This window comes from Ostrea edulis, chromosome 6 (genome assembly GCF_947568905.1).
Source record: "Ostrea edulis chromosome 6, xbOstEdul1.1, whole genome shotgun sequence".
NCBI classification, from domain to species: Eukaryota; Metazoa; Mollusca; class Bivalvia; order Ostreida; family Ostreidae; genus Ostrea; species Ostrea edulis.
In genome coordinates, this window is record NC_079169.1 from 55,550,839 (window position 1) to 55,578,670 (window position 27,832).

General features: G+C 34.2%; 1 protein-coding gene across 27 annotated transcripts in view; it reads left to right on the forward strand.

Moving 5' to 3' along the window:
• The first annotated feature begins 3,882 nt into the window (after positions 1–3,882).
• LOC125682928 (epidermal growth factor receptor kinase substrate 8-like protein 1) overlaps positions 3,883–27,832 on the forward strand; it is a 57,960-nt gene continuing 34,010 nt past the window's right edge. For 3 of the 27 annotated variants that reach the window (XM_048923495.2, XM_048923506.2, XM_056140107.1), the window contains exons 1-12: positions 3,905–4,063; positions 11,574–11,659; positions 15,555–15,578; positions 15,922–16,011; positions 16,527–16,585; positions 19,945–20,043; positions 20,875–21,008; positions 22,381–22,548; positions 24,209–24,270; positions 24,660–24,718; positions 26,647–26,694; positions 27,437–27,538. In XM_048923495.2, the coding sequence (XP_048779452.2) occupies positions 11,613–11,659; positions 15,555–15,578; positions 15,922–16,011; positions 16,527–16,585; positions 19,945–20,043; positions 20,875–21,008; positions 22,381–22,548; positions 24,209–24,270; positions 24,660–24,718; positions 26,647–26,694; positions 27,437–27,538 (892 nt within the window). In that variant the 5' untranslated portion in view covers positions 3,905–4,063; positions 11,574–11,612. Of the gene's footprint in view, positions 4,064–4,141; positions 4,877–6,152; positions 11,287–11,573; positions 11,660–12,659; positions 12,904–15,554; positions 15,579–15,921; positions 16,012–16,526; positions 16,586–19,944; positions 20,044–20,874; positions 21,009–22,380; positions 22,549–24,208; positions 24,271–24,659; positions 24,719–26,646; positions 26,695–27,436; positions 27,539–27,832 lie in introns of those variants that run through there. The other 24 variants (XM_056140113.1, XM_056140116.1, XM_048923502.2 and 21 more) reach the window with 17 other exon arrangements.

The following is a 27,832-nucleotide window of genomic DNA, read 5'->3' on the forward strand; positions in this document are numbered from 1 at the left end:
ATTGTATGTGGGATTAAATTCTTTCAGCATTTTTAACTTTTCAGTCCCAATAATGAACAAAAAATTACTATTTAAATTTATGAAATTCATGGCTCAGGATATACAATAAAGGTTTATAGCTGTTACCAATATTTTATCATACAACAAAATTATGATAGCATAATATTCAGACTGAAGAGAATAATTCATCGAGTTTGAATTATTTATACATACAAATCAAATAAATTGCTCTCAAATCTTGAATATTTTATTAAACTTAAGTATCTATCTGCGTAAATACATGTAGGTATAATATGTACACAGTGCGCACAGAAGTCGCGTATGAATTTCACGCCAAGGGCACGTGCCGAAGTAGAGTTATACACATATTCCCCCCCCCCCCCCCCCCCCCTCACCTACCTAATAATACGGTTACCTGTTTGCGGGTCAAACATTTTACTCATATATAACACAATACTCGAGCAAAATATTATGTTTATGAGATCAATAAGATGTTAAAGAACAACTTTTCCAGCGAAAGCCATATCGAAATATTTACCGTTTTTTAGTTATAAAGCGAAAACTTTGAAGATCTCCAGATCCCTAATTTAAGGGGCCAGCCCCTTTTTAGGATATCAAAAGAAAGTCCTTAACATTTTGCACAACTTTTGTTCTACACGTCTTAACAAAATATTTTTAGTTTAAAAGATACAAAGGAAAATATGTGTAATCATTTGCTCCTTTAGTCGTCCTAATTTTTTAACCCTGTCAACCACCATTTCGAACGCTGTAATCAAAACAAAATAAAAAACGATGTGCACAACTACAATGCTCTTACTTTTCATTTTCAATGCATTTTCTGTTCAAGCTTATACAGTCTCGGAGCCTTTGTCTGGAAACCAAAGCCCCTAAAATTTCATTCAAAGGGAAATAACTCGTGAACAGAAGGGAATTTCTAAAATGTAGTACATTATTTTAAAATCGTTCTGTAAAGTTTATAAACCCTGAAAATTTGAGCAAAATCCATGCAGAAATGAGCGAGATATGAAGCTTCAAAGTTAGCGTCTAGGAAAAAGAAGAAAAAAAAAGAATAATAAGAATAATCTTAACCAGTACAATCAGTAGAAGGTCTTCTGTTGTTACGGAAGACCTTTAAAAAAAACAAAAACAAAAAAACAAACAAAAAAAAAAACAAAAAAAAAACCACTCAATCAACGGGTTCTTGAAAGTTTCAATATATTGAGTAAGTAAATACTTATATAAAATATACACAGTTTTAATTCTTTTCTGGACCTGAGAAAAATTTTGCCCAGTATGAAACCATTCTAGAATAAACATTGACATATAAAAGGAATCGACCTGCCTCACCATAAACCATAGTAAGAAGGAGTACAACTGTTTAAGCTTAAAATAAATTTCATTTTTTTTTTATGTGAATGCGTTCAATGAGTGCTAAGGAGTACTCCTATATATAGAATGGTCAACAACTAGCCAAGTGTCCAATTCGCTTACTCTCATCTCAACGAGAGTATACTGTAAGCGAATCGGACATTTGGCTAGCGAAGTTGATATAAGACATCAGTTTTAAAAGGAATGTTTATCGACTAGTAAAACTTTGATTAACAAAATATTATATGCATGAAACTTGAAAGATAAGAATAACGTGTAAATTATATAATAGTTTCAAAACGAGGATTTATATCTATCAATAAAAACTAGCATATATATGTGTGCACCGATTGATTGATTGATTGATTATATGTTGTTTAACGTCCCTCTTGAGAATTCTTCACTCATATGGAGACGTCTATATTATATGCACCGAATATTCGTATATGGTAAGACATACTTTTGAATTCTCTCTCTCTCTCTCTCTCTCTCTCTCTCTCTCTCTCTCTGTGTGTGTGTGTGTGTGTGTATGTGTATGTATGTGTGTGCGTGTGTGTGAAATTGTTTTGTTAGATACAATGTTAATCAAGGGAATATTCTATCATAAATGTGAGGTCGGCATACTGGGCTCTAAGAAATTTTAAGTAGAAGCACATGGGGCATGGATCACACACCCTCCCGTATTATTAATTTTTTTTTCTGATCTGATGCTTTATGAATTAACTTTTCGTCTCTGTTACGTATGTAGGTAAACTCACGTTATCAGTGATTATAAGATTTTCCTCGTTTAGAAGTGTGTAATTAGGGAGGGGGCATGGTAATAAGATTGAATTATATATCCGTCGCATTCAAATTCAAGGCACAGTGCGGGGGCTAAGGTTGTGGATGAAATCCGTGATGACCCCCCACCCTAACCCCCCCCATGAAACTGCCTGATGCTGGAAATGACCGACGTAATTTTAGTACCCCTTTCTTTATCCATCTCTCCTTTACACGTTTATAAACAGGGGCGGGTCCAGGAATTGCGGTTAGGGAGCGCAACTTTATGAGGCAAGGAGTCTGGGAGCCGCCTTGAGGCCCCGGGCATTGGGTCCAGGGCGAAGCCCTTGTGGGGGCCCAGCGAGCAAAGCCACCGGAAGCTCTTAGATTTTATAGGGCTCCAAAAATATGTCGCCTACTACTTTCTGTCATTTTCAATAATGTGAAATAAATAAAATGACGCAAATTGAAGCTAGAGTTTTTGGAAATAATATAAGTATATGTAAATAAAAGTATTTCAATAAATCAAAAGATATTGTCATTTATTTCTCTGAGAGTGGAAGAAAGTATTGCTTCTTCTATCCTTTACATTTTTTTTAACACAAGAAACAAAGGGGGTGGGGTAGGGGCTGCGCCCCCTTAAATCCGCCACTAATAAATATATATATGATTCATACTTGGATATTCTATTGATTTCAAATAGATGTTGGCAAACTGATTATGACAAACCACAGGGGCTAAGCCCGTTGTGGGCCCGAACTCTGTGATACCATAAATATCACAGAATTCGGGCCCAAAATGGGCTTACTGTGACAAAACGGAATGACTTTGAAATGAACAGCTTCCCCATCGTAAACTACATGCATATTTAAGTAGCAATATTCCATTATCACTTGCATATGATGTTTATGTCTCCCAACTGATTCCATAGATTCGATACGCAAGAGCATGTTCTTTGTATGATAATTTTTTTTTAAAATCGAGGCAAGCTACTGACAAATAAGATGAAACTTCAAGGGTTTCAACAATATCGTTTGAAGTCAGTATTTCGCAAATTCTATATGATCGTAATAATAATCTGATTTACAAATACAACAAATCGGTAGGTGATTGAATGCTGTCTGACGTCTTACATACTGATTTTACATGTGTAACTACGGATTACTCCGTTTAAATCTGATGAAGATATCATGAATATAGCTATAGACTCACAGTGAGTGACCATGTTTAGTACTCATCTGTAGGCTTTGGTGTGTCCAGGAGTCCGTGCTTGTCCTACTCTTAATATCGGATTTATGAGATTGATCACTGAACGTTATCTTCACTTAAATTTGTCCATGTCTATGTATTAAAATTCAGAGGTTCAAAACTATGCAACTGGTGTAACGTACAATATACCCCCCGGATGGTCAATTTAAATATTAACATGATAGAAACGTATAAAAAGAAACTTTAGGCCTATATTTATTTATTTATTTTTACCAATAACTTATTGCGAAAATAGGTAGTCAATTGGGAAATAATAGTGACAATGTCACTCCTCCTCCCTTGCTGAAAGGAATGAATGAATGGTCATGTGATTCCAGGTAACACTTTTTCGGGCTGTTCCAATATGGGACAGTTGACAGGTGTGAAAACAAAAGAAAGAAAATAAAAAGTTTTGTGTGACTCGATATTACTCATAAAAGACGTTATCTTTTTATAAACATAAAAAACTTAATATAATCCTTATAAAACTGCGAAACTTGCTATCATTGTATTTCTACCTTTTGAAGGTGATAGGAGGGGGTAACACCAGCGATTGGAACAGCTTAAAACAAGCCTCGCCCAAAGAGCATTTGTCGGCCGTGTTTTCACATCGTGTGTTGAATCTAGTGTAAAAAGTTGTATTGCAGTTTTCAAGTGTACATATATATCGACTAGAAGGACATAACGGGTAAGTTCGGCCTATTTAGAAGAATGAAAAAAGAAAATAAGCGTATTTTACTTTCGTTTTACGAACCTCGCCCAGGTGCACGATTTGTTTTGGTGTTAGTTGTGACGCCATGTTGCATGTATAGTTCTTGTTGACATGTGTGTTCTGTAGGTCTAATTAGGGTGTTGTGTTGTGATATTAGACTGTTAAACTCCAGGTTTGTTTTGGCTGAGTTAGTATGGAATAAATCGTTTAGGTGTTTCAGCACTGTGTCGTTAGAAATGGAGAATCGTGACATTCTTTCACCGATCTGACATTCTGTTTACTTTAAATATTAACAAGAGAGAGAGGAGAGAGAATGAATGGCAACTTAACGTACAGATATTGTGACATAAATGTAATGATAAACCAACATTCGCCATATTGATTTGTTCCATGCACATTCCACAGAGTACAGACCACGGGATCCTGCAGAAAACGCACAGCAAGATTATTTGATGTTCTATTCATGAATGAATATTTATTAGTTTATGAATTGTTACCTTGAGCTCAAGTAAAGTCTTCAGTAAAGTTTCTTGAAAAACTTGTCAAGAGAATTTACGATATTTTGGGACAGAGTTGGACACCTACGCACTTGCTTTTGATGGATGCTGTACAGGCCCAACATTTATGGTCCACTAGCACCATTTCGGACATTAACATTTCTAAAGTGACTAGCACCGATTCAGACATAAAAATAATTGTCCGGTGACTAGCACCGGTTCAGACATTACAATAATTGTCCTGAATTTGTCCAGTGACTAGCACCGATTCAGATGTTGGATGGTTCAGTAGGTAAGGCTGGAGTGATACACACATTGGCTTTGTATTTGTGCAACTGAACTGACATTACTTGATTTTGAAAATTAATTATATTTATCATTGAAATGAAAAGATAAAGTTTTGGAAAACTATCATCTTAAATACTTTTTTCTGACATTGCAATTTTAAAGCGAACTATGAAGAGCGATTTTGAAAGTGTTCTTCAAAGTCGGAATTGATTATGCAGATTAGCTTGGGTCTCTTAGTGAAGTAGGCCGTGTATTATGAAGACTTTATGTAGAGTAAAGTGTTAAATGAATGTTAAGAAGAGTGAAGATAGAAAAAAGACAAGTACTTAAAATTCTGTAGTATTTTCCAAATTGATATGTCAAAAAAAAAGTGAAGAGCTGATTCCTGCAGATTTAACGGTCACTATAAAAGATGGTAATTATATACATTGCTCAAAGAGACCTGTGTCTTAGTGATGGGGAAGACATATCCATTTTAAATTAGAACTTTGCAAACCCAAGTTATTTAGGACAATTATGTAGGTGTTTCTAATTGATTGATGTAAGTATCGTGTATTGTACACACTCTCAAGTAAAGAGAAAACTAATATATGTATATAATATATATGGTAAAGATTAAAAATTATAAAAGCATGGAAGTGGGAGAACAGCATCCTTGTCATTCAAAAATAAGCAGATCTACAGATTTATCATTTGTCCGGGCATGGACACGATTTTTGATCAATGGAAATTGACAGATTTTTGTTATAGAAATAAAGATTTTTATGAATATAAGCGGATTTGAAATATACTTTTTCACATAGGATACACTCTGTATTTACTTGAAATCAGGCTCCCAGAAAATCATGTTTGTAAACATGTATGTTTGTCTAAAAAGTGGAACTTGTGCTCCTGCATCTCATAGAACTGCAAACAAACATTAGTCTTTACATGTAGCTGGGAAGTTCCGAGTGGAGGTGAGAACACCAAGATTTCTCAAAAAAATTATGTCAAAAGCATTCAGCATAGGTTAATGATCAATCAATTTAGGGGTAAGCACAAATAGGAACATTTTTGTTGTAAAAACTTTTTTCACCAAAGTTGAACATGTAAGCACAAACAGGGCTCATATGTTTTGTGTGGAAAATGAAGTTTTGATGTCTCTCACACACAGACACACACATACACACACATATATATGTATATATATATATATATATATATATATATATATAGATATATATATAATTTAATTCTTATTGTATCCTTGTCTCTGATTGGTCAAATTCCAATTGAGGAATGCAAGTTATTTTTGTATAACCTGGTTTGGTATGGGGACATACCCCCTTGACAACCAGATGCCGGAACTATTTTTTTCTCTCTCTCTAAATTTACATCGCAGCACTGTTTTCAGCCTTCTATGGAATAGAAAGTCAACGTGTACAATAAGATGCTTCGGTTTGATACACATGTTGTTTTCTCGTTGTGAATGAATATTAGAATATTAACTTGTACGCAAATCACTGTTGTAAAACATCTTTCTCTATATGTATGGTCGAATAATAGATTAAAACAAGGATATTATATTCGAATTAATGATTTGCCAAGTAAGCATTACCCTGTTCATTTTGAAATACATTTTATTTTATCACTGGGGAAGGAGGTGGGGGTTGTTTCATTGCTTGATCCGTCTTTCAACAAAGCAACCAAAAATTCATACATCACATTTTATCACATGAAGTCAGACACATTGACATGTGGATCGTGATTTGTCACTTGCTTACATATTTTCTTGTGTCTGATTTAGTATTAGCGACAACATTGCACACAAGGGGAAGTTTTCATGTAGTAGAAGTTTTCACAGAGTTAAAAGCCGCAAATTGTTGCATTTTCTGATATTTGAAGATTCATTTTGGGTAGGCCTAAACAATGCAATTTCCCCTATTTTCTCAATCTGTCGGAGATGAGTGACTCCAAAATCGATCTCTATCTCTAAAGGGCAGCGCAATACGCAGTGCATGCATAGTCTACACATATTTTCTATCATGACAAACTTCACTTTCAGGCTCCGTAGAACTAAGATTAAAGATGGTGACCTTCACAGCTAGACACTTCGTGTCGTTATTGCTAAGTAAATCATTGCGCGGCTCAGTTGACTTGTATTTTTCCGAGTTTATGTACATTTTGATAAACGAAGGTTAGCATCTTTGTCTCTTGCATTAAATTATATTATCGCGGATTATAAAGCGTAAACTGACCCAAACCAGGTTATACTCGTATATCTTGCCCCAGAATTAAAGTCATTCCTTAAATATATATAAAGCACAGAAATTAGCAATTAACTTTTAAATGAATATAACTGGCCTAAGCTAAGAAATATTTTTAATATAAAGCACAGAAAATTTCACTTTATTTGGATACCCACTTCCGTCCCTATCTGGGGTTGAACTCACGACCTGCAGAACCACATCTCCTAGCAGCATGTAACCGGCGCGCTAGACCATTTAGGCAAGTCTAGAAAAGTGTCGGACAGATGTTATGGAAATTAATGCTGAAAACACCAGTACTTAGTAAATCTTGAGCAATATGATTTGAATATTTCATCTTTTTGTTTGAATGTACTTGCAAAAAATGAACAGTTTTTTAATCAACTTATCAAAGTTTAAGTGTAGTAATCAGTGACATCATAAGAACACATGCTTGTTACATGCATACAGTGATTATATTTTCATTGAAGTATCAGTCAGTGGGAATGAACTAGTTTAAAATCAATATTTAAAAGAACTTTGAAGCATGATGTCTTTACCTGAAAATTGTAAACTAGTTTATTGAGAAGCATTCATTTAAACACATTTGCTATGTAAAGTTATGCATTATATATCATTTAATTTTTTGAAGATATTAAAACCCTGAATAATTGGACTGATTAGTAATGCACCCAGTGGTCTGCTAGTAGAATCCCAAGATCATTATCAACTTCCTGGTCGATATCATATTAACATTTGATTTATCGATAAATTGCACAACAATGTGGATTACACTTGTCTAGTTGATTTAGAAATGTTCAAGATAAAGAGTGGGCAGTCTTATATCACTTTCTAGCTCACCTGAGTCCATGGCTTCTATTAGCTTCTCTAGAGTTAAGATTTCTCTGTTGTCCAAGTTGTTTCATTTCATTTCATATTTTCAGTATATGGTTTGTGATTATTATACCCCCCGCAACAAGTTGTACTGGAATCGGGTTGTCCGTCTGTCTGTCCGTCCGTCCGTCTGTAGACGCAATGGTTTCCGGACTCTAAAGCATTATCCTTTCCACCTACCGTCACCATATCATACATATGGACTACCCATGGGATGAAGATGTTCCCTATCGATTTTGGGGTCAAAAGGTCAAAGGTCAAGTGCACTGGACATCGAAGTAGCAATATGGTTTCCGGGCTCTAAAGCGTTATCCTTTCCACCTACAGTCACCATATCATACATATGGACTACCCATGGGATGAAGATGTTCCCTATCGATTTTGGGGTCAAAAGGTCAAAGGTCACGCGCACTGGACATCGAAGTAGCAATATGGTTCGGTTTGTCATGCCATTTGTTTTTTACACTCAGAAAAGAGATAGTTTATACCTATTACCAACACCCTTTGGGAGATTGGGGTAAGCGGGGGGTATTCTTAGTGAGCATTGCTCACAGTACCTCTTGTTTATTCAGTTTATGTGAACTTTTACATTTTCAATGAGTGAAGAATTAGCATGTTATATGTATTTTGCCTCAGGAATACATGTGATTTAGTGTTTTTTTGGGTGTTTTTTTTTTTTTTGCACATTTAGTGCTGCCGTACTGTGTACAGTTGGTTCACCATTTTAACTTGCACACACTTGGTCAATGTGACGGTTGTGACCAGTTTCATGATGCATTTAGTATTGGGACTCAAATAGCGAATATTCCACGGGCATTCTGATTTTTTTTTTCATCACGATGTCCTTGGGTGTCACAATTACATCTTGAAGTTTGGGCTGACAGGTCTTGAGAATTCCTGAGTTGTTCAACCTCAAGTTTCATGTCTTCTGCAAAAGATGATTAACAAACCACCATGCGACAGAGCAGAGGCTCCAGAAATTACTGGAACTTCAGGCATGAGTTGTGAGGATGACTTACTAGGCTGGTCCCTGTATCTGCATGATGTATCAGGCTTGGATGTGGTTGACTGGCACAGACGAAAAAGCCAAGTCTCTCCAGCAAACATGCGATGAATCTATGCATTTTGTCTAGGTAGGCCAACTGTAGACGTGTCTCCAAATCCAATACCACCGAGTAAAAATCCTCTATAAGGCCAATTCAACTTAATTACTAGATTATCATCCAGGGTCAACAAAAAGTATGGGTCGGGTGGGGGATTTTATTTTTTAATTTTTATTTTCTGAGAAAAATATTAAAGACATGAGTTTTTTTTCCCAACAGATCCGCATCATTTAATGGCAGATGGATATCAATCTATGCTATTTTCATACACTAATTCCAGGTTAAGCTTTAATTTAAGGATTTAACAGAAATATACCTATTAACTTCTTCAAGATTTACATCTGTTCAAGAATGCGATAAATTATGAAAACAGTATAAATCTATTTTCTGCACGTGACTTTTCACGTTCCTATACTGGAAATGTAAACAAGAAGTGTAAATACCGGAGTCGGACATGAAAATCTTCTGGAAATCGCAAGTTTCGCACAATAAAAAAATTTGTGGCGGGACAATTTTTGAGAGGCGGGCAGGGATGATAATCTATCAATTAAGTTGAATTGGCCTAAGTTGGGTAGGTTTGAGTGTCAGAGAGTTAAACTTATCAACGTCTGTGCTGTATGTTCTATTTACGTCATTGTAATGGTATAAAAAAAAAAAGAAAAAAAAAGCAGCTTATGGGGTAGAGCTTGCCAGTGGTACTTAACCAGTCATTCAAATGCTGTTACCATAACAGTGCAGGGCTGGTTAGATGTTAATGCAGTGCTGTGTATCTGCTGTCAGTAGCATTCAGCTTTATTAGTCCATGCAGAATGAAATAACTGTCTAGTTCATCTAAAAGTGTACTTTGGTCTTCATGAGAATGACCAGCTGGTGATGTGCACAGCTTGTGTGGGGGTTGGCGTCCATGCGGAATTGTGATATATCCAAAATTGGGGGAAATTGAGAAAATTCAACTCTCTACTCACAGTCTGAAATTCGTTTGATTATCCACCATATTCCAGATTTGTGAGGAATGTGTGATATTGTTATGATTATGTTTAAATCATATATCAAGAACTGGCTTGTTGTTGAGTCACTATTAATGTTCCAGAAAGATCTTTGTACGAGCAAAGTTTCTCGGGTAAACACTGTGGCCCATGGGCCTCTTGTTTGACTGCCATTGATTTTAAAGAAAAGTCAAATTATGTAATTCTAAGACAGCTAGCTCAATTGAAAAGCAAATATCATTTCATGTTACAAAACAGAAAATAGAAAAAAGGTTTTAAAAACTCTCACATACACACACAGGTAGTGGACCCAAGAAAAACAGTAGATAGTAAATTTGTAAAGATTATAGTTATGTATCATCTGATAAAGATTCAATGTCCGGATGGGAATGGCATTTTCTACTGGGAGTAGGTGTGGGCAGGTTTTGATGTAAATGTAATTTCAACCCCAAAGTTTGGATATTTGGGAGATTAAGGGATATGTTTAGCTATATGTCAGGTAAATTAAGGTCATGTGTGAAGGCAAATGACCAATGGTCAAAGTTAACTCACTGTTAAGGACCATGCCATTTCACAAACACATCTTATTTGATGTACATGTATGTATTAATTTACAGTTATAATCATAATACTACATGCACACGACTTTGGACAATCACTTATTGCACAATGTCAATACTGTATGTGAACATCATGGCAACAGCATTTTATACAAAGATTTTTTTGCTCCTGGGTCAGTTGATGGGTGTCATATTGTCTTTAACCCCTGTCTGTTTATTTGACCATAACTATGCACTACATTTATATGAGATAGTGACTCTTTTGATGAGCTAATTATGCTTTCTCTACTAGTACAGCTAATATTCAATCCTGGTCAAGGTCATGTATTATAAAACAGTTGCCAACCTATGGGTATTCATTCTCTTCACAACACAACAAGTCATCTTGTCTTTGTAAAAACCAAATCATCGTGTCTTGTTTCGGTGTTCAGTTTATCTAGGACATTCTTAATTTACTTAAATCCATATCACTCTTCGTTACGTGGATCATTTTTTTTGCGTCCAGAAGTCTACCTACCAAGATATGACTTCAGTTATGTAGTTAGCTATTTAAACTATATATTTGGAGTTTAAAAACTTCATACGAAGGAATTAAATTATCTGTGGGCTGAAAAACTTCCTGGTTGTATGAAATCCATTGAGTTAGGTAAAATGGTTTGTCTTTATATGTAGCTTTCAAATGGGATTTTTGGGGTTAAGTTCTGATTGTTTTAGAAATGCTTTACAAGTCAATTTTGCAATTCTTGAATTATGAAATTTTGAATGATAATGTTTGAAGAAATTTAGTATTCAAGCAACCGTTATGAAAAAAAAATTGGCACCTTATTTAAAGAATGATTAAAATTTATCTAGATAAAATAAAATAGAGGGATTTTTAAAAATGGCATTTAATTAGATGCAATGTTTTCTATGACTGTCCTTGTTGTATTGTAGGTGCGGGGAATGCAGTGACATTGTGATAGCGGTGTGGAAATGAACGGTTACGATCATTACGGGCGGAACGGATTCCACCCTGTAAAGTAAGTGACAGTTTCCACCAGCACTATTTATAGGGAAGCTATAAAGCAACACATCAATGTGTGCCTTGTGATGTGTCTATTACTCCTATAGACAGTAGGTAATTCCATGGGACACTTGAGCAGACTTTTAGTAGCACCAGATGTGTCTTTTTGCTTTAATAAGAATTTATGAACAGGTAATCTTCAGTTATAAGTGACTGTTGATTGATACAAAATCTAGAGAATGTACAGCAGTTTGTATATAAATTGCAAGGACAATGAGAAATAAAGTGTGAACAGTTCAGATTATCTTATTTAAAAAAATTATTGATTTACGGTGACGTGTCCCATCATTCAGGTAGTGAGAAGGTAGGTAGATTATTTTCTTTTTGGTCCAATTAAAATCACACATTAAAGCCATTTTTCTCATGACCTACACAAAGTCCACCGGACTACTCTTAACTGATAGTCTGGGGCAAGATTTACTAGCCGCGGACTACGGGACTAGCATTAGTGTCGAACCCTGGTGTAGCATAGAAATTATGTAAAATGATCTAGAGGATTTAATGTTGTTTTGCATACAAGTTAGATGGTTGAGTTTCATGAAGTACTGGGTCTATATCAGACCTCTGTACTAGTACTTGCACCATAAACAGATAAAGAATTGAAATGTAAACATTTTAATGAATGAACAGGGTTGTTATTTTTTCAAAGATCACTGTAATTCTTAATTTTGACATTAATTACTTTTCATCTGAAAGGCATTAATTAAACTACGCATGAAAAATCACTGAGTTACCATTACCATAAAAATAGAAAACAATCTTAGAAATGAATTGCAGGGGTAGTACTTTTTTTGTCGTTGGATAATTGTCATTCTTTCTATTGTAACCTTAGAAATACTTGTGTCATAAAATAGGTTCGGTTTCATGCCTGTTTAGTTTATTATGTAAACGATAAAGATGATATGGGAGGCATTTCCGGAATGGTTCAACTTAAAACTAGTTTGGTATCACGCTTGATTTGCCAAGGGTGACACCTCAGGGTTCGTGAATGGTTGGTTTAAAGGGATTTAAAGAATGCTAAGTCTTTCGTAGTACTCAGAAGGTTTGGGAAGTAATAATCTGCAACTTAGAATTCTTGAAAACATTGCAGCTGAGTGCAGAAAGTGAAATTAGTAAATTAGGAGGCAGTTTCAATCTTCAGTTAGTGAAAGGATTATTTACAAACAAATGAAGGATGAAGTTTTACACAGGTGCAGGCCGGTATGTTTATACATTACATCTATGTTCTATTGACCTACATTATCCAGAAATGTCAAAAGAAGGTGATACAAGGCAGTAGAAGATGAATGTCGGCACAGGAAAATTTTGCAAATGAAAATTTAAACAGTGATAATTTAAACACACATTGACTTGTTGAGCTCATAGTTCAGGTGAACACAAGTCTCCAGAAAAGAAATGGACAGATAGGTTTTAATTTTTTGTAGAGTGTACATTCACCCTAAGGTTAACTTGGCCATTCATTTTTAATCCCGAAAGAGAGAAGTGTTATACAGGAGAAATACAAGCTCTTGGTGTAGATTAATTGTATCAGTTATGCAAGGAAGGGTCAGAACTTCCCAAACTTGACACCAGACTGAAAAACTTTACACTTAAGTGGACAATCTGAATCCAGCCTTTGGTAAAATGTGTGACCCTTCCCTGAAAGAAAAAAGCAATCAATTGCAAGGCTTTTTTGTTTTCTTTCCATTGTCAGGTGATTGTTGATATTTCTTGAAGGGATTTATAAGGTATATAATTTTTAAATGTTGACTGTATACAAATGTAGTATGTGAATGAAAAAGTGTCAAAACGAGAGTAATGTATTTATCGTATCACACTTGAAAGTTTTATTGATTTATTAAATGTGCTTATATAGCATTAAACTTATCATGTGATAAAAGTATATTTGAAATTGAATGGAGTATCTTTAGTTTTGTCAGTTTAATTATACTGAGAAAGCAGCTATTTAGGTATTCATATTGAGAAGAGAGGCCAGGTATTTTCTCATTATTGTAATTAGTTGGCGAGAATGTAAACCACTCATGGCCATCGGCAGGGGTGGGAGACTACAAACAAGATACACCGTTCTTGTGAAATTAAGGCCAACTGATAATTATTCATATTGCATGCTCAGGTCAAATAAACGGTCAACTCCTTAAATAGTCAACAGATATGATACTAAAATTTATGTGGACTTTCACTTTCTGTTTTGTAATCTATATAGCCTTATGCATACATATTTGTTATCTAAATATTAAACATCTTTGTTATCTAAATATTAAACATCTTGGGTGATAGGTGTATTACACAGAATTATGATTTTGTGTGATACGTGTGTTTGTTTAAGGGAGTGAACACCAAAGGATCACCATGTTGATATGTAAATTACTGATTATTGGAGAGTTTTAAGTATCAGTAAATAAGGGTTATATTGATCTATTAGTTTGGACTACTTCTATCACATGGTGTCGTCTGTCTGTTATTGAGAAGAAAAGACTACTGCATTTTTTCAAACTGTATAGTGAATTACAGAAATACTGGACTGACTTGAGATAACAATTTAAATTGACAAATTTCACATTGAAGGTGAAACCTATGCAGCATGCAAGCCCACTCAGTTCACCTAAATTTGTTTATCCCTATACATATTTTTTAGTTACAAATCTTTATTGTAGTTTTTGTTTGTTTTTTTTTTTTTTTTTTTTTTTTTTTTTGGCTAAGTGCATGGATCCCTAAAGAAAGTATTAAGAAATTAAATTGCTTTTAATTGTTTTTAAGTATACATATAAATAATCAATATAAGACAATGTATATAATCTTTTAAAGAACATTGACATGTTTTACTGTATACAGTGTATGTTGATGTAGAAATCACCAGCTTATTCTTATAATTACTTTGCCTTGGTCATTTGAAAGTAGATTAAATACTAAGAACTTTCGTTTATTTAAATTGACTTTAAACTTATAATTAATTGTGACACAAGCTGTGCCTAATTCCTGAGGGGACAATTTTTTGTGGTTAATCTGTCGTTCTAAAGACTTGGATGTTGATGATATGTGATTACTATTAGATTAAAAACTCTGGTATGTTTAGTGTGTACACAAATTGTAATTAAAGACTGAACTGACACTGAGCTTTAAAGTAGTTAAATGCAAAGATGATACTCGAGTATCTATGAGATTATTGCTAGAGGGCAAAATTAGGGGTGGAATTCCATATCAGATTCACCAAGTGAATGGGCTCTTCCCAGGATATTTTTATATATATATATATATATATATATATACGTACAGGCAGTTTAGCGCTCATTGCCTGGTTTAGATCACTTACATTTCATAAATATCTCAGGAAACCCGAGTTCTCATGTTAATTGGTTTACCTGGCTTCATTTCATGACAAATATATTCAGGTAGCCAGAGTTACTTCTACAAGGGGGTGTATTGGTTTTGGTATGTGTCCATAGGTTTTACCCTGAACTGAGATACAAGTTTGTAGACTTTTAGTTTATTTTGTCAAGTTAATGTTTAGAGATGTTGACTAGGATTATGCATTTTTCTGGGAGTATTGCATATGTCATAAGCACATTTAGTTTTGTGTATCCATTGATATTTATCATTAAATTTGCAAATTCTGAAATGCAGAAATCTGAAGATGTGTCACATAAATATAAAATCTTGACAAAATACTGTACTTGTGTTCTACGAATAGTCGAATATGTCCAACAAACCTGTAAAATTTTAGCAATCCACAAAAAATTGAAATGATTTCACAGTGTGGAATTTTTTCCTGAAATTCGAGAGTGGAGAGTGTTTACAATGCTTAAGTTTTATTTTTTGACACCTTGCTGATATTATGTTTCGTATCTTTTCAGTTCTGGAGATCCATATAATCACAGGTAAGGGCTTTTATTCCACTAACAGCTGTAAAATAAGAGATATTCTGGGAATTAACTGACATGAATTTGGGATGCATGGAACTGCATGTTGATTAATGGCTGTTTTACAAGAACATGCTATGGGTGTGATAATTATAGCATGGAAAAAATTCTTTTGAGATGTAATATCTTTTGAATGCATTAAATTGGTGTATCATAATAAAAGTTAGCAACAAAGACTTAACATTGCCTGTGTTCTAGGATAAAGCTCATTCTTGACTATAGATATACATTGATTCACATTACCGATGTGTCAAGATGTATCAATAGCAATATATTTCAAAAGATATAAAACTTTCTACAGTAGTAACCATAGGGAAATGGACTTCAACAGTCCTAGGCGTTCGGTTTATGATGGCTCAGTGTTTGGCATTTCCGATTTGCCAACTCCCAGGTAAGCGGTGTGGTAGGTGAAAGCTGGTGAAGGGCTCTTCTGAAGTGTTAAAGACACAGGTGGCTGTCAATTCATATGTCTTTCTTGCTCTGGATTTGTCCATTTAATTGTCTTTTTTGCTCTGGATTGAAGGTTTCTCTAACTCTTTACTTGTGCTGACACTGAAAGATGTCTGCTGAACTCTTGTTACAGAGACGTCTGTTATTTGATCCATTTCTGTCACATTTACATTTTCTTGTTGTCTTTGAATACCAAAACACAAACATTTTTTACGAGGAATGTCAATTTTACACGGCAGATGTCAAATTCTAGCAATAACTAATTCATATTTCTCAGAGTAAGTAACGATGTGCTCACAGATCCTGTTCAATTGATCCATGGGTTTTTTCACACTTAATAGACAACTATACCAGTATGATGGAGCCCATTGTAATATCCATAGTAATTGGTGTATAAATTTGCAAAAATCTTTAATGAAATGAAAAACATCAAATAATTTTTGTTCTCATTTGCAGAGATGATCCATATGATAGAAATGACTTTGGCAGATCCCAGAGGAATGGATTTGATTTAGGTAAGAGTATTCAGAAGTTGTACATGTACAAGTACGTACACAGTCTTCATACCAGCAGGCCTGGAGGTTATAAAACTTTTTTGAGCACATTCTCATACTCAGACTCAAACTGTGTTCTCTAAATCGTACACATACTCAAAAGTGAAGGTTATAAAACTTTCATAAAATCATTCTCACAATCAAATGGAGTACATGCTCAAGATTTTTTGAGTATGTTTCAAAGCTTGCTCAGAGTTATACCCAAAACAAAAATCGCTGAGTTTGAGTATGAGTACGATAAAAGTTTTATAACCTCCAGGACATACGTAGCAATGTACCAATGTTTCATGTTCGGGCTAAGGTACCTGCACTGTGATATTGGACAGACATTCAGGACTTACACAGAAGCTTTGCCTGTGTACATTTTTGAATGGACAGATACTAGTTCGATGCTGATCTCTGTCAGAAGTGAGCTTTGCCTGTGTACATTATTGAATGGATAGATACTAGTTCGATGCTGATCTCTGTCAGAAGTGAGCTTTGCCTGTGTACATTATTGAATGGATAGATACTAGTTCGATGCTGATCTCTGTCAGAAGTGTCCGTACTCTTAGTGTCAGAGAATTACTGAAAACTTACCCAGACCCACTTTGAATTTCTATAGAAGCTTTAACACAAGAGAATTGAAGACTATTGATATCTATGGCGAGCTTTTTAATCAGATCTCCGTACATGGATAGATTACTATCTCTTTGTTTACTGTCATATAAAAAGGCCTCGGACTAGGTAAAGTAAATGTATATGTAGAGGGAAGTTGTAGTTAATGGTCAGTATGGAGTTTGTATGTCTTTGCTGTGTATACAGGGGCCTCGCATCGTGGCCAGACTACAGAGCTGGAGATCCTTAATTGATTTCTAATTTTACAAGCTTTGGTGGGTTTTTTTTGTGGGACAGTGGCCATGGGGCTACTAAGGACACCTGCAGGCCTTGGTCTTGTTAGGTTAATGATCTGTTTACTAGACATGTTGACCCATCATCTACATGAAGTCTTAATATTTTTGGTAGCATATTAAATAGTGTAAAGCTTTAAGTGTATTGGGGAATAGAGGGGTTTTTCTGTGTGTTCTTTGACATGGAACAGCCATGAAGGTGAGAGATGGTTTATCTTAATCTCATAATGTGAAACAAGCTGTTTATATTTGTGTTAAATTGAGCCTACGGCAAAGTGTTTCCACCTGTGTGCATGTTGTAAAACACCTTCTTTAGACATTCTAGTAATTCAAAATTTCTGTCATATGAGCATCTAAAATTTAAAGCAGTCAGAATGCATGAATAGTTAATTTTTACCTTGGCATAAGTTATGTATTTCATATCATGTTTTGTGGAATTTGAACTAAATGTTAAAATAAGATTTGAAATTTTTGTATAAAACTTAAAAGTAAGATAAGATCAAAAATCTATCATACTTTCATGCTCTATTTTTGTTGACGTGGGCCACTCAGATGAGCTATTGCAATATGTACATCAATCATATACCTGTATGTAAACTTTTGAAAATTGTTATCTTCAATCTTCTTTGAAACTGATGATGAACAGTAACGTTTGTATTAAATTGATGATAATATCCATAAAGACAGATTATTCATGTCTCTTTCCAAAAATTGTGATATTCATGTTGGATATGGTGGGTGAAAGAGAGGAGGATGTTAAAGTAGCAAGTGTATTTAAGGAAATGTTTACTCCAGCTGTATGTTATTAGAAAGATGTGCATGATACATGTACTCGGGTAAACATTAAAGCCCTGTACATAGACCTCTTCATTTTTATGCGCCCAAGATGAAAGTTAGGGGGAGGGGGGGGGCCATATTGTTTTTGACCTGACCAAGTTCAGTCAAAGAGACAGACACGACCAGAGGTATATATTGCTTCTTTCTGCCAGCTTGTTTACCTTTTCACAACCTTACACTTGTCAAAGTGTGGTTTCCCAGTTATGTAAGTTAAGTTTTATACAATATGATATGTTTATGTGGGTACTTTGATTGGGCTTTGTTCTATCAGATGTTTGTGTTTCCTGGATAAACTCGGGGGCCATGTCTCACTGACTTGGGCATGCAGTCTTTAAAGGTCTGGTCTGCATGACAGGGTTTGTCTCCATGGTTCAGTTCACAGAATCACAACTAAAATGAACCTATTATTTTTTTTGGGTCATTTTGTAATACTTATTATGTAGCTTTAAATATTTCAAACAGTGAAAATGCTTGGTTTTCATCAGACTGGGCGTGTTCAGGTACTCCTTCTATTGTAGAATAGTGATCGTGACTTGTGAATTATTGAGATGAGTAACCCAAAGTAATCCATCCCTTCCCTAATCATGCTACATGCTGATGTCTATTAGAACTCCACCTACAATTGTTTGAAATTGATTTTTAAAACAGAAATTGATGATTGGTCTCCTTTGCTGCTTTGTGGTTACATTTCTCCCTTCCCATTGGCAGATGATTTATGATAAACATACATTACTTTCTACGCATAAGGTTGAACTATCGATGATCAAAAGAATGTATTTTTGTGGACTTCTGCACAACTTGAAAGTCAAAACCAATTTGTTAGAGTCTTGCTATATTTCTTATATTTGAAAAAAACACCACTCAATCATAGATATGTGATGTTAAGAAGTGCACATTGGGGATAAATGAAAAGTTTGTGTTATTTCAAGACACGACAATGTACACCTACATTCTATGTTAGGGATGCCTGGCGTGGCACTTCATTAAAAGATAAATTAAACTTGTGAGGAAAGCTTTACATCATGATTAAATGGGGGAAGTAGTGTTAGTGGAAGTAATAACATCGTCATAATGGCTGACTTCTTTTTGAAACAGGGATGAAAGTTTGAATATCAGTGTTACTTGTATCTTCCCTTTGAATCTGATTGTCTAGCTGCGTAGCTCAGTAGGTTAACATGTGGACTACTGATTTGTAGATTGTGGGTTCGAGTCTAGCAGGGTTTTTGAATTATTATTTTTTCAGATTACTTTCTTCTAAAACTATATTATTTTTAACTAAGTAAGGTAAATTTGAAAGTTTTCTATTTCAAAAGTATTAATGTACATATCCTCCACTGTCTATTCATGTCAGTTTTCTCTGGTGTGTTATAAGCCCTGAATTTATAGAGTGGATAGACAACCTGAATGTGGATCTCTGTGTACATTTTTGCATGTAATTTATTTAATTAGAGGATAGATTCAGTGTTGTATTGAAAAAGAAATTAGAAGAATGTTATGTAGTAGTATCTTACACTGTCATAAGAAACAAAGTAGAACATTTGTAGTTCAATGGTTTGATGATTATTAATTATTATGTGAATTAATTATTTGTAGATCGGAATAGCTTTGATGGTCGATACGACATGAGAGACACAAGAGATGAGGCAGTGATGTTTGAGCTAGACCACCTCGCGACATTCTCCTCCAGGACAGGTAAATTCAAGTCCATCTTCACCACTAGGGCAGTTTTCAATATCTTTGAGATAGAGCGATCATTCTGATTGCAGACCCCTTATGTATTCAATACATAATGAAACATGGATTTAATAAATGTCTTGAGGATTATTTTATTCCTTTTTCTGCCTTGCACTTCTATCATCAATTTCCGCTTGTCTAAGTATATCATGCATCAATCACACATTTTCATGCACTTCGGGATATAAACTTTTACATGCAGTAACTCATCATCATGACTGCCCTGTTTTCGAACCATAAATGGAAAAACAGATATCGGTATCGTATGCACAGTGGGTTAACATGTGATCGTGGATCTGTAGAATAACGCAGGAGTTTTAATTATTTCCCGATTACTTTCTACTAAAATCCCATTTTTCTCTCTAAATGAAGTTTGAAGTTTTCTATTTCAAGATATTACAGTACGTATCTTCACTTTCCATTCATAACTGTTACAATTTTCTTTGATGTAATATGAACAGCCTTTGGTGTCTTTCATCCACTGTTTAGCATCAAAAATTTATATATTTTAGAAAAACTATCTATACAAAGAATATTATTTAAGAAATTAAAGAAAAAAATTGAATGCATCTCTCAGTAAACATTGATGTGCATTTGGGGAAGTGGATATTTTCTTGTTAAAACTTTGACATTGAAAAAGACATAGTTTCTATTTTAGGCAAATAAGTTGTATATATTATTTTGTGTGAAATCATAAAAATTCAAATACAGATATTTTTCTTGCACAATAAAATCTTGAAAATTGAACATGACTAGTCCTTGGATAGTATTGAAGTGTCCCCATTATAGGAGCTATGTCCGCTGAGGATGGGTTGCGTAAACTGCGGCAGATGGAGGGGACAACAGGGATCTGGACCATGAGGTGTACGATGATTGTAGAGAGGAAACCACTGACACTGGTTATACTAGACAAAAGTAACGGGGTAAGTTTCTTCAGTCCATTGTTGAAAAGAATATTGGGTCAGATGCATCATTTTACGATTTTTGTTATTTTAAAGACAATATTGACCATGGATCTCAAACTTCATCATGGGACCAGGGCAAGGCCATACTAGGGGATGTAAAATTTAACATGGGTATATGTAGGAAAATTATTTTGAAATATTCTCAAGAGTCACGAGGATACAATTTGTCAAATCTTTGTGTAGTGTAGATCCAAGTTAGGATGCAAAGCACTCTAAAAGTACAGTTTACTTGTTTGTTATTTACATACAAATACATTTCTTCATTATAAAGGCTGTATGCTTCCCAGGAAGCTGAGAAAGTTCTAGATTGATAAAAGGTCTGCCGGGGTAATAATGTATTCTAAAGCGCTTTGAGCAGCATATGCTGGAAAAGCGCTATATAAAAACCAATCATTATTATTATCAGTATGTCTTCCATCCTCCGTGATAAAGCATGAATTGTAGTAGGAAATCACAAATATGCTTGTAAGGCAAAAACGGGTGGGGTAGTGTACAAATTATCTGCACTACGAAGAGCCTCTTATATGGCAATAGATTTTTACACCCCAACAATGGTCATTGATACCTGTGCAATAAATATTTAAATGTCACCTGACAAGCCTTACACTCAACCTGTAGATTACAGGTGTAAATAAACATGAATGCCTTTGATAAATACGTAGTTAAAAGACTACATGTTAAGTATAAATATAAATTTTTTATTAATTGGATTATGGAATCTTAAAATTAAAAATTGTTTCGGCTGGTTGAAGTAAAATGAAAATAAGAATTTACAATTGTAAGCACCTATATAAAATTCAAAAATGAAGTAACTCTAATATTTTTGTTTGGTTGTTTTATTGTGTTCCAGACACAAATAATAAATGAATGGTATGCTGTCTCTGGCCAACTTTTACCTGTTTATCATGTGTTTACATCTGGATAAGAATGGCACATTTCGAAAAAAAGAAAATGTATTTTGAACCTGATCAAAAGCAAAACTATGATTAGTTTGATAATCAAGGGTCGACAGATCCGTAATCCAACTTACAAAAAAACGTTTGTCTTAGATAGAACATGTAGATCTAAATATTGTTTGATAATGCTCATGAAAGCCCTGCACATGAACAAGAGGAAGCATCGACCTTGGTTTTTCTAAGTTGCTAGAACTTGTAACCAATCCCTTTGTATATTTATACAATAAGATATGTTCAAATCAAATCAGAGGAATCATAATGTTTGCCTGTGTTCTAAAGCAGGTTATCATTGATAGAGTGGGATAATGTTGCATCTTTTTTGGATGCTGTGCTATATGTACTACATATTAAAACCTTACTTTTTTATAAATCAGGAGGAACTCGAAAGGTTTCCCCTTGACCTTGTTCATGAACCTACTGCCATATTCAAGGACGACAAAAGAGAAATTTACACCAATTTGATCCTGTTTACAGTCCTTGAGGACCCCCGCAGGAGAAATGGACAAGCGGACATGCACATCTTCCAAAGTATTGTAACAGCAGTAAGTCTAAAAGCTGCACAAATATGGAATAAATTGTTGTGACTTTCAAGACAGAATGCATATAATCATTGTTATAGACAGCCTTGATTGTTAATCAGTATATATTCAAAGTCTGACACTTGGGACTTTTGCTAGATTGTCACAGTGGATGTTTTTGTGACAAGAAATTTTCACGCACAATTGATGTTGCAGAATGTACTGATAATCATAGGCAATAGGAAAATACTGCGAGAACTCTATATTTGTGGTTCTTCATCTCGTAAATTCTATGAAAATTAAAACTTGATCTACAATTGGTTTATATTCAATGTGAAATATGTTGAAAGTATTTTATGAATATGGAATCTACAAAAAAAAATAATTTTTAAAAAAGTATTGAACTTAGGCCAATTTTTTTTTTAAATTGGTTTACGGATTTCAAAATTTTCAAATCTGTTCGGAGGAGGTAAAAAAAAAAAGTTCAAATGACAAAATGTTAAGTAATAAAAATGAACTTGATTTGAGGTCAATGTTTTATTATCAACTTCAATATTAACTTAAGACGGTGGTATATAGTGACTATTGTGCACCATGGCAACAAAGCTGTTTCCTTCAAAAATGTTATTTGTTTATTAAATTAACTTTCTATCATTATCAAATGCCATTGTTTACCGTTTAGTTATGTAAATCCCAAAATAAAAGAACCACATCGTTTTTCCATTCAAAAGATGGCATCCATGACGTATATATGAGAATCATCGGAAGTACTAAAATCCTGACTGACCTTACCAAGCTTATATTTTGTCTAAAAATTTACTTTTAAGTTTTAAAGTCTTATTTATGAAGTCAAGTAAAGTTATAAATAAAATTCATGAACCCTATAAACATTTATTAAAAAATTCTGAATTTTATATAGGTCAGATCAATTTATTGTATGTAGTCAACAAATTTTATACAATGAATGAATTCAATAATGTTAAATATGTTTTCAACCTCCTTCAATATATGAAGAATTACATATATTAATTATGAAGAATATTTCTTTAAAATTCATTAATAAGAATTTAAAAGTGTATCCTCTGCAAAATGTATGCATGGCAAGGTCAGGTAGGGTTATACTTGTTTAGGTGATTTAAGTGCAACCCAACGTACGTCATGGATGCCATCTGAAAACAAGTGTTTGTTTTTATTTTGGGATTTACATATCTAAATGGTATGCAATGCATAACTAATGCTAATCAGAAGTTAGTTTCATAAACAGATAACTTATTGGAAGCAAAAAGCAATGTTACTAATGTGCAGAATAATTGTTAGCACCGGCTGAAGTTGACTGATATTCCACACACGTCACATGAATATTATGGACTGTCCTGAGATTTCAAACATCGACGGAGGCGTCTGTCCAAATATCCAGTCCAGCGGAATCGATTTTCTTTTCTTTCTTTCTTTCTTTCTTTTTTTTTTTTGTTTGTTTTTGTTTTGTTTTGTTTTTTTGTGAAAAGGAAAAATTACAGGGTCGGAAATATAAAAAGGAGTGAAAAACCATTTTATTTTTTTTCCAACATATCAAAAAATCAGTGTGGCGGATCCGTAAACCAACTCAAAAAAAAAAAAAGGCCTTAGAACTAATGTACTTGAATAGGTGAGCAGATGAATTTAACAAAATCATAACCTTTTCTAGGCACAAGATATAGTGGATGAAATACAGGCTGCAAAGGATGGCAGACTAGGAGGGACATCGGGGTAGGTATTGATAGGAATGCTCGACAAAATATCTCTGGCTTGGATTTTGTTTCAGTAAGTGCCCAGCCAGTTTCATTGAGAGTATGTATTGTTATGATATACTGTATACAGCTTTAACTTCACTTCTGGGCATCATTCTATGCATCTCTTGTGTCCATTCTATATATTTGCTACATGGCTAGGTCATATTCAAGGTAATTTTAGTACTAAGGTTTTGGTCTGTAATGAAAATTACACCGCAGCGGAAAGAAGGCTGTATACAGAATTTATAAACACATTTCTCTTGAACACTTAAAATGCTGCTGAAACCTTTCTTGCTTGTGTTGTAAATTTTTATCCTGAGAATGGTTGTACAGTACTTGTGTTTAATTGAGAGTTGTGTATTACAGGCAGAGAATCCCCCCTCCTCCCATGGGCCCAGCCCCTAACCCTCCCAGATTTGGAGATGGTAAGAATCCTTTTCTAGACATGTTTTGATTCTTAAATGATAGTAAACCATCAAGTTAGTACTCAGTTGTAACACAAAGCACTAGTACACATTAAAATAAGATGGACAGTGATTGGGATATGCATAGTTCCATATACTATACATTCTCCCTTGTTTTTGTGTGCGACATTTCTCTTTATTTTCTGTACATTTATATTATGTTGATGTTATTATAACATGGTTGACAGTGGACAACTGCTCCGATGAACATCATTATTATGTACATGTTTAAATGGGATGAAAATATGTCATGTTTTGAAGATATGACAGACAGCAAACAAAATATAGAAACACAAGTAAAACATTTGGACATACAGGATGAAGGTAAATAAGACTGACTTCCCTTTGCATATGCAATTGGTCTGTACAAAATGGAGAGGTTAATTGGTATAAATATTTACCCATGAAGAATATTTTTCAATATAATGTTAGAGTGCATGTTTTTGAGAGGTGTAGGTGTAGAGAGAGTTTCAGCTTGTTGATGAAACTGAAGATAGTTGGATGTTCCTAAATATTAGTAAAAAGTAGTTTGCAGTTGAAATCAAGATATTAAGCATGTCAAAAGAATTTGCATATACTTAAATTTATATACTTAATCTCCAATGATTTTTAAGAGATTGTCCCAATTTTTTACTCATTAGAGATGAAAGCTTTAAAAGTGGGGGTTTTTTTGGTTTTTTTTTATCAAAGCTTGTCTGTGGTCAATCTGTAAACTTTTCAGACTTTCAACTTTCTCTCAAGAACCTAGTGTTTCGCTGTTCTAGATTGAACCAAATTTGTCACAAACAATCATTGTGTAAATGATGCACAAATTTGTTCATATGGAAGGTCATGCCAAATATTTATATTACATACTTGGATTCATGTATATGAACCAGTGTGGGGCTCCCAGAGGGGTTTAAAGTTTTACTGAGGAATATATAAGAAACTTTTAAAATCTTCTCAAGAACCACAAGGATGTCAAACTGATATGCAAGCATCCCCGTGTGTAGATTGGAGTTACATCATGACCCCTGGGACCAGAATGAATTATTATTTTACATAGGGAAATGCTATTGCCCAGGTGAGGAATATGGCCCATGGGTTTCTTGTTGATTGGGTTGCATGATTTAATCTGAAACTTTTCTTTTGATGTTCAAGACAACTTATTTAGCAATAATAATAGAACTCTTAGTTTATACCATCAATGTAACAGTTTCCACTGCTGAAAACTAATACAGTTCTTGGTCACTGTTTGACACTGGTTTTTTCTAACATTTAATGGCTGTAGCAGGCCAGTGGGTGTGGAAGCCTCCGGTCACACGTAGACAATTTTCTGCCAGTTCTAGTGATTTTAATCAGGAATTTATCAAATCCAGCCAAAACTACCAAAGTAAGTCAAAATGTTTGTCATGAAACTGTAAGCTGGAGAGTCGAGGGACTCCAAATGTACCCACGTTCACTGGAATGGAAAGGGGCTCCACACTATACATATTACAGGACTGTAAAATCATTAATTTTCCCCGAGGGCAAAATTTTATGGTTTGAGGTAAAGAATTGGTGTAAGAGTTGTTGATTTTTGTTGTTTAGAAGAAATTTTGTATTTCATAGAGATGATATCAATTTTTTAGGATATGATTGCGCTGCAAAATCAATGTGACTTAGCCTCCATGAAAAATAGTGATTTTACAGTATATATTTCAATACACATGTATATACATGTATCCGTGAGGGATGGGGATTTGATGATACATAGTTACAATGTATGATATAATTATTTTTGTGTTGATATATCTGGTTATGGTATGTCATTGAAATGTTCAGATTTTTTTGAGTTAATACTCAATAAATATCATTTGAAAATTTTTATTATTTTTGAGAAATTGTATTAATTTGGTGAATCCATTCAGCTTTGAAAACGCCATCAGAAAATGCATTTACCAGTTTCTTAGACTGTGGTAAGACTGTGTTCTTAATATTAGATCCCATTAGATGATGCATGCAGGAACAGAATGTACTGTAGTGGAATTTTAATTACCTTGTACATTAAACCTACAACCTGTATATTCATTTAATGATCTCATTAAGTAATACAGGTGAAGAGAAATATCCCAAGCAACTTGCATGTAATGGACATTTATCAAATCAAAACTGAAATCATTCAAAATATTCACATTTAACAAGTCTTAGAATGTAAATTTCCAACAAGTTTCATGCAATTTTTACATCACTTGTAAAATTCTGGTACATGTTTTGAAATTAATATTGGCCAAGGGTGTTTTTTTGTATACCTTTTTATGTATGGTTTATGGAGTGAATGACTTAGTGAATGTACAATCTGCTTGAACATGTTAAGGTACAAGTATTAAGTAATTGACACTATTTCCATATTCAGTGTGATCTGCATGTATTATATATATGTGTGTATTTTATTATTATTATTTATTTATTTATTTATTTTTTATATATATACATGTGTGTGTTTATATGTTATGAGTACAACATTTATGTATATAGCTAGTGACATACCTGACCCCATCAGTGGGTTTGTTCCTGTAATATGCACATCAGCAATTTTTTTTTTTTTTTTATCTTTGATCCTGATTAGTTTTATACATTTTCAATGTTGAAGAAAAGAAATTCAGGGACTGACGAGTAGGGAGCTCTTCGTTGAACATGGTGGGACTTTTATATTTCTAGAAACATACTTGAAAGAGAGTGCAGGCCTCGGCCGTAGTGATTTCTACACCCAGCAGAGTGCCAGGGATAATCCGGCGAATAATTTCGTAGATGATGAAATTAGTGAGTTTTCCTAAAGCTTGCTGCATGTCCTTGCAAATGCCCTGCCTATTTCTCACTTGTGCCCAGTAGCAAATATGCACCTGGAGAGACCATTAATCATGCTTCATGTAAAGAAATATTAACAAAATTTTTTTAAAAATGTGTCTGCAATTTTAAAAGTGTTAACTCTTTGGTACTGTTCATGCTACCTTTGTATTGGTTTACATGATTTTGAGACGTAGTGACATTTTGTGTAGAAGGTTATCACTAATGTTAAATGATTTGCATTGTGGGATTGAGGCTGATCACTAACAT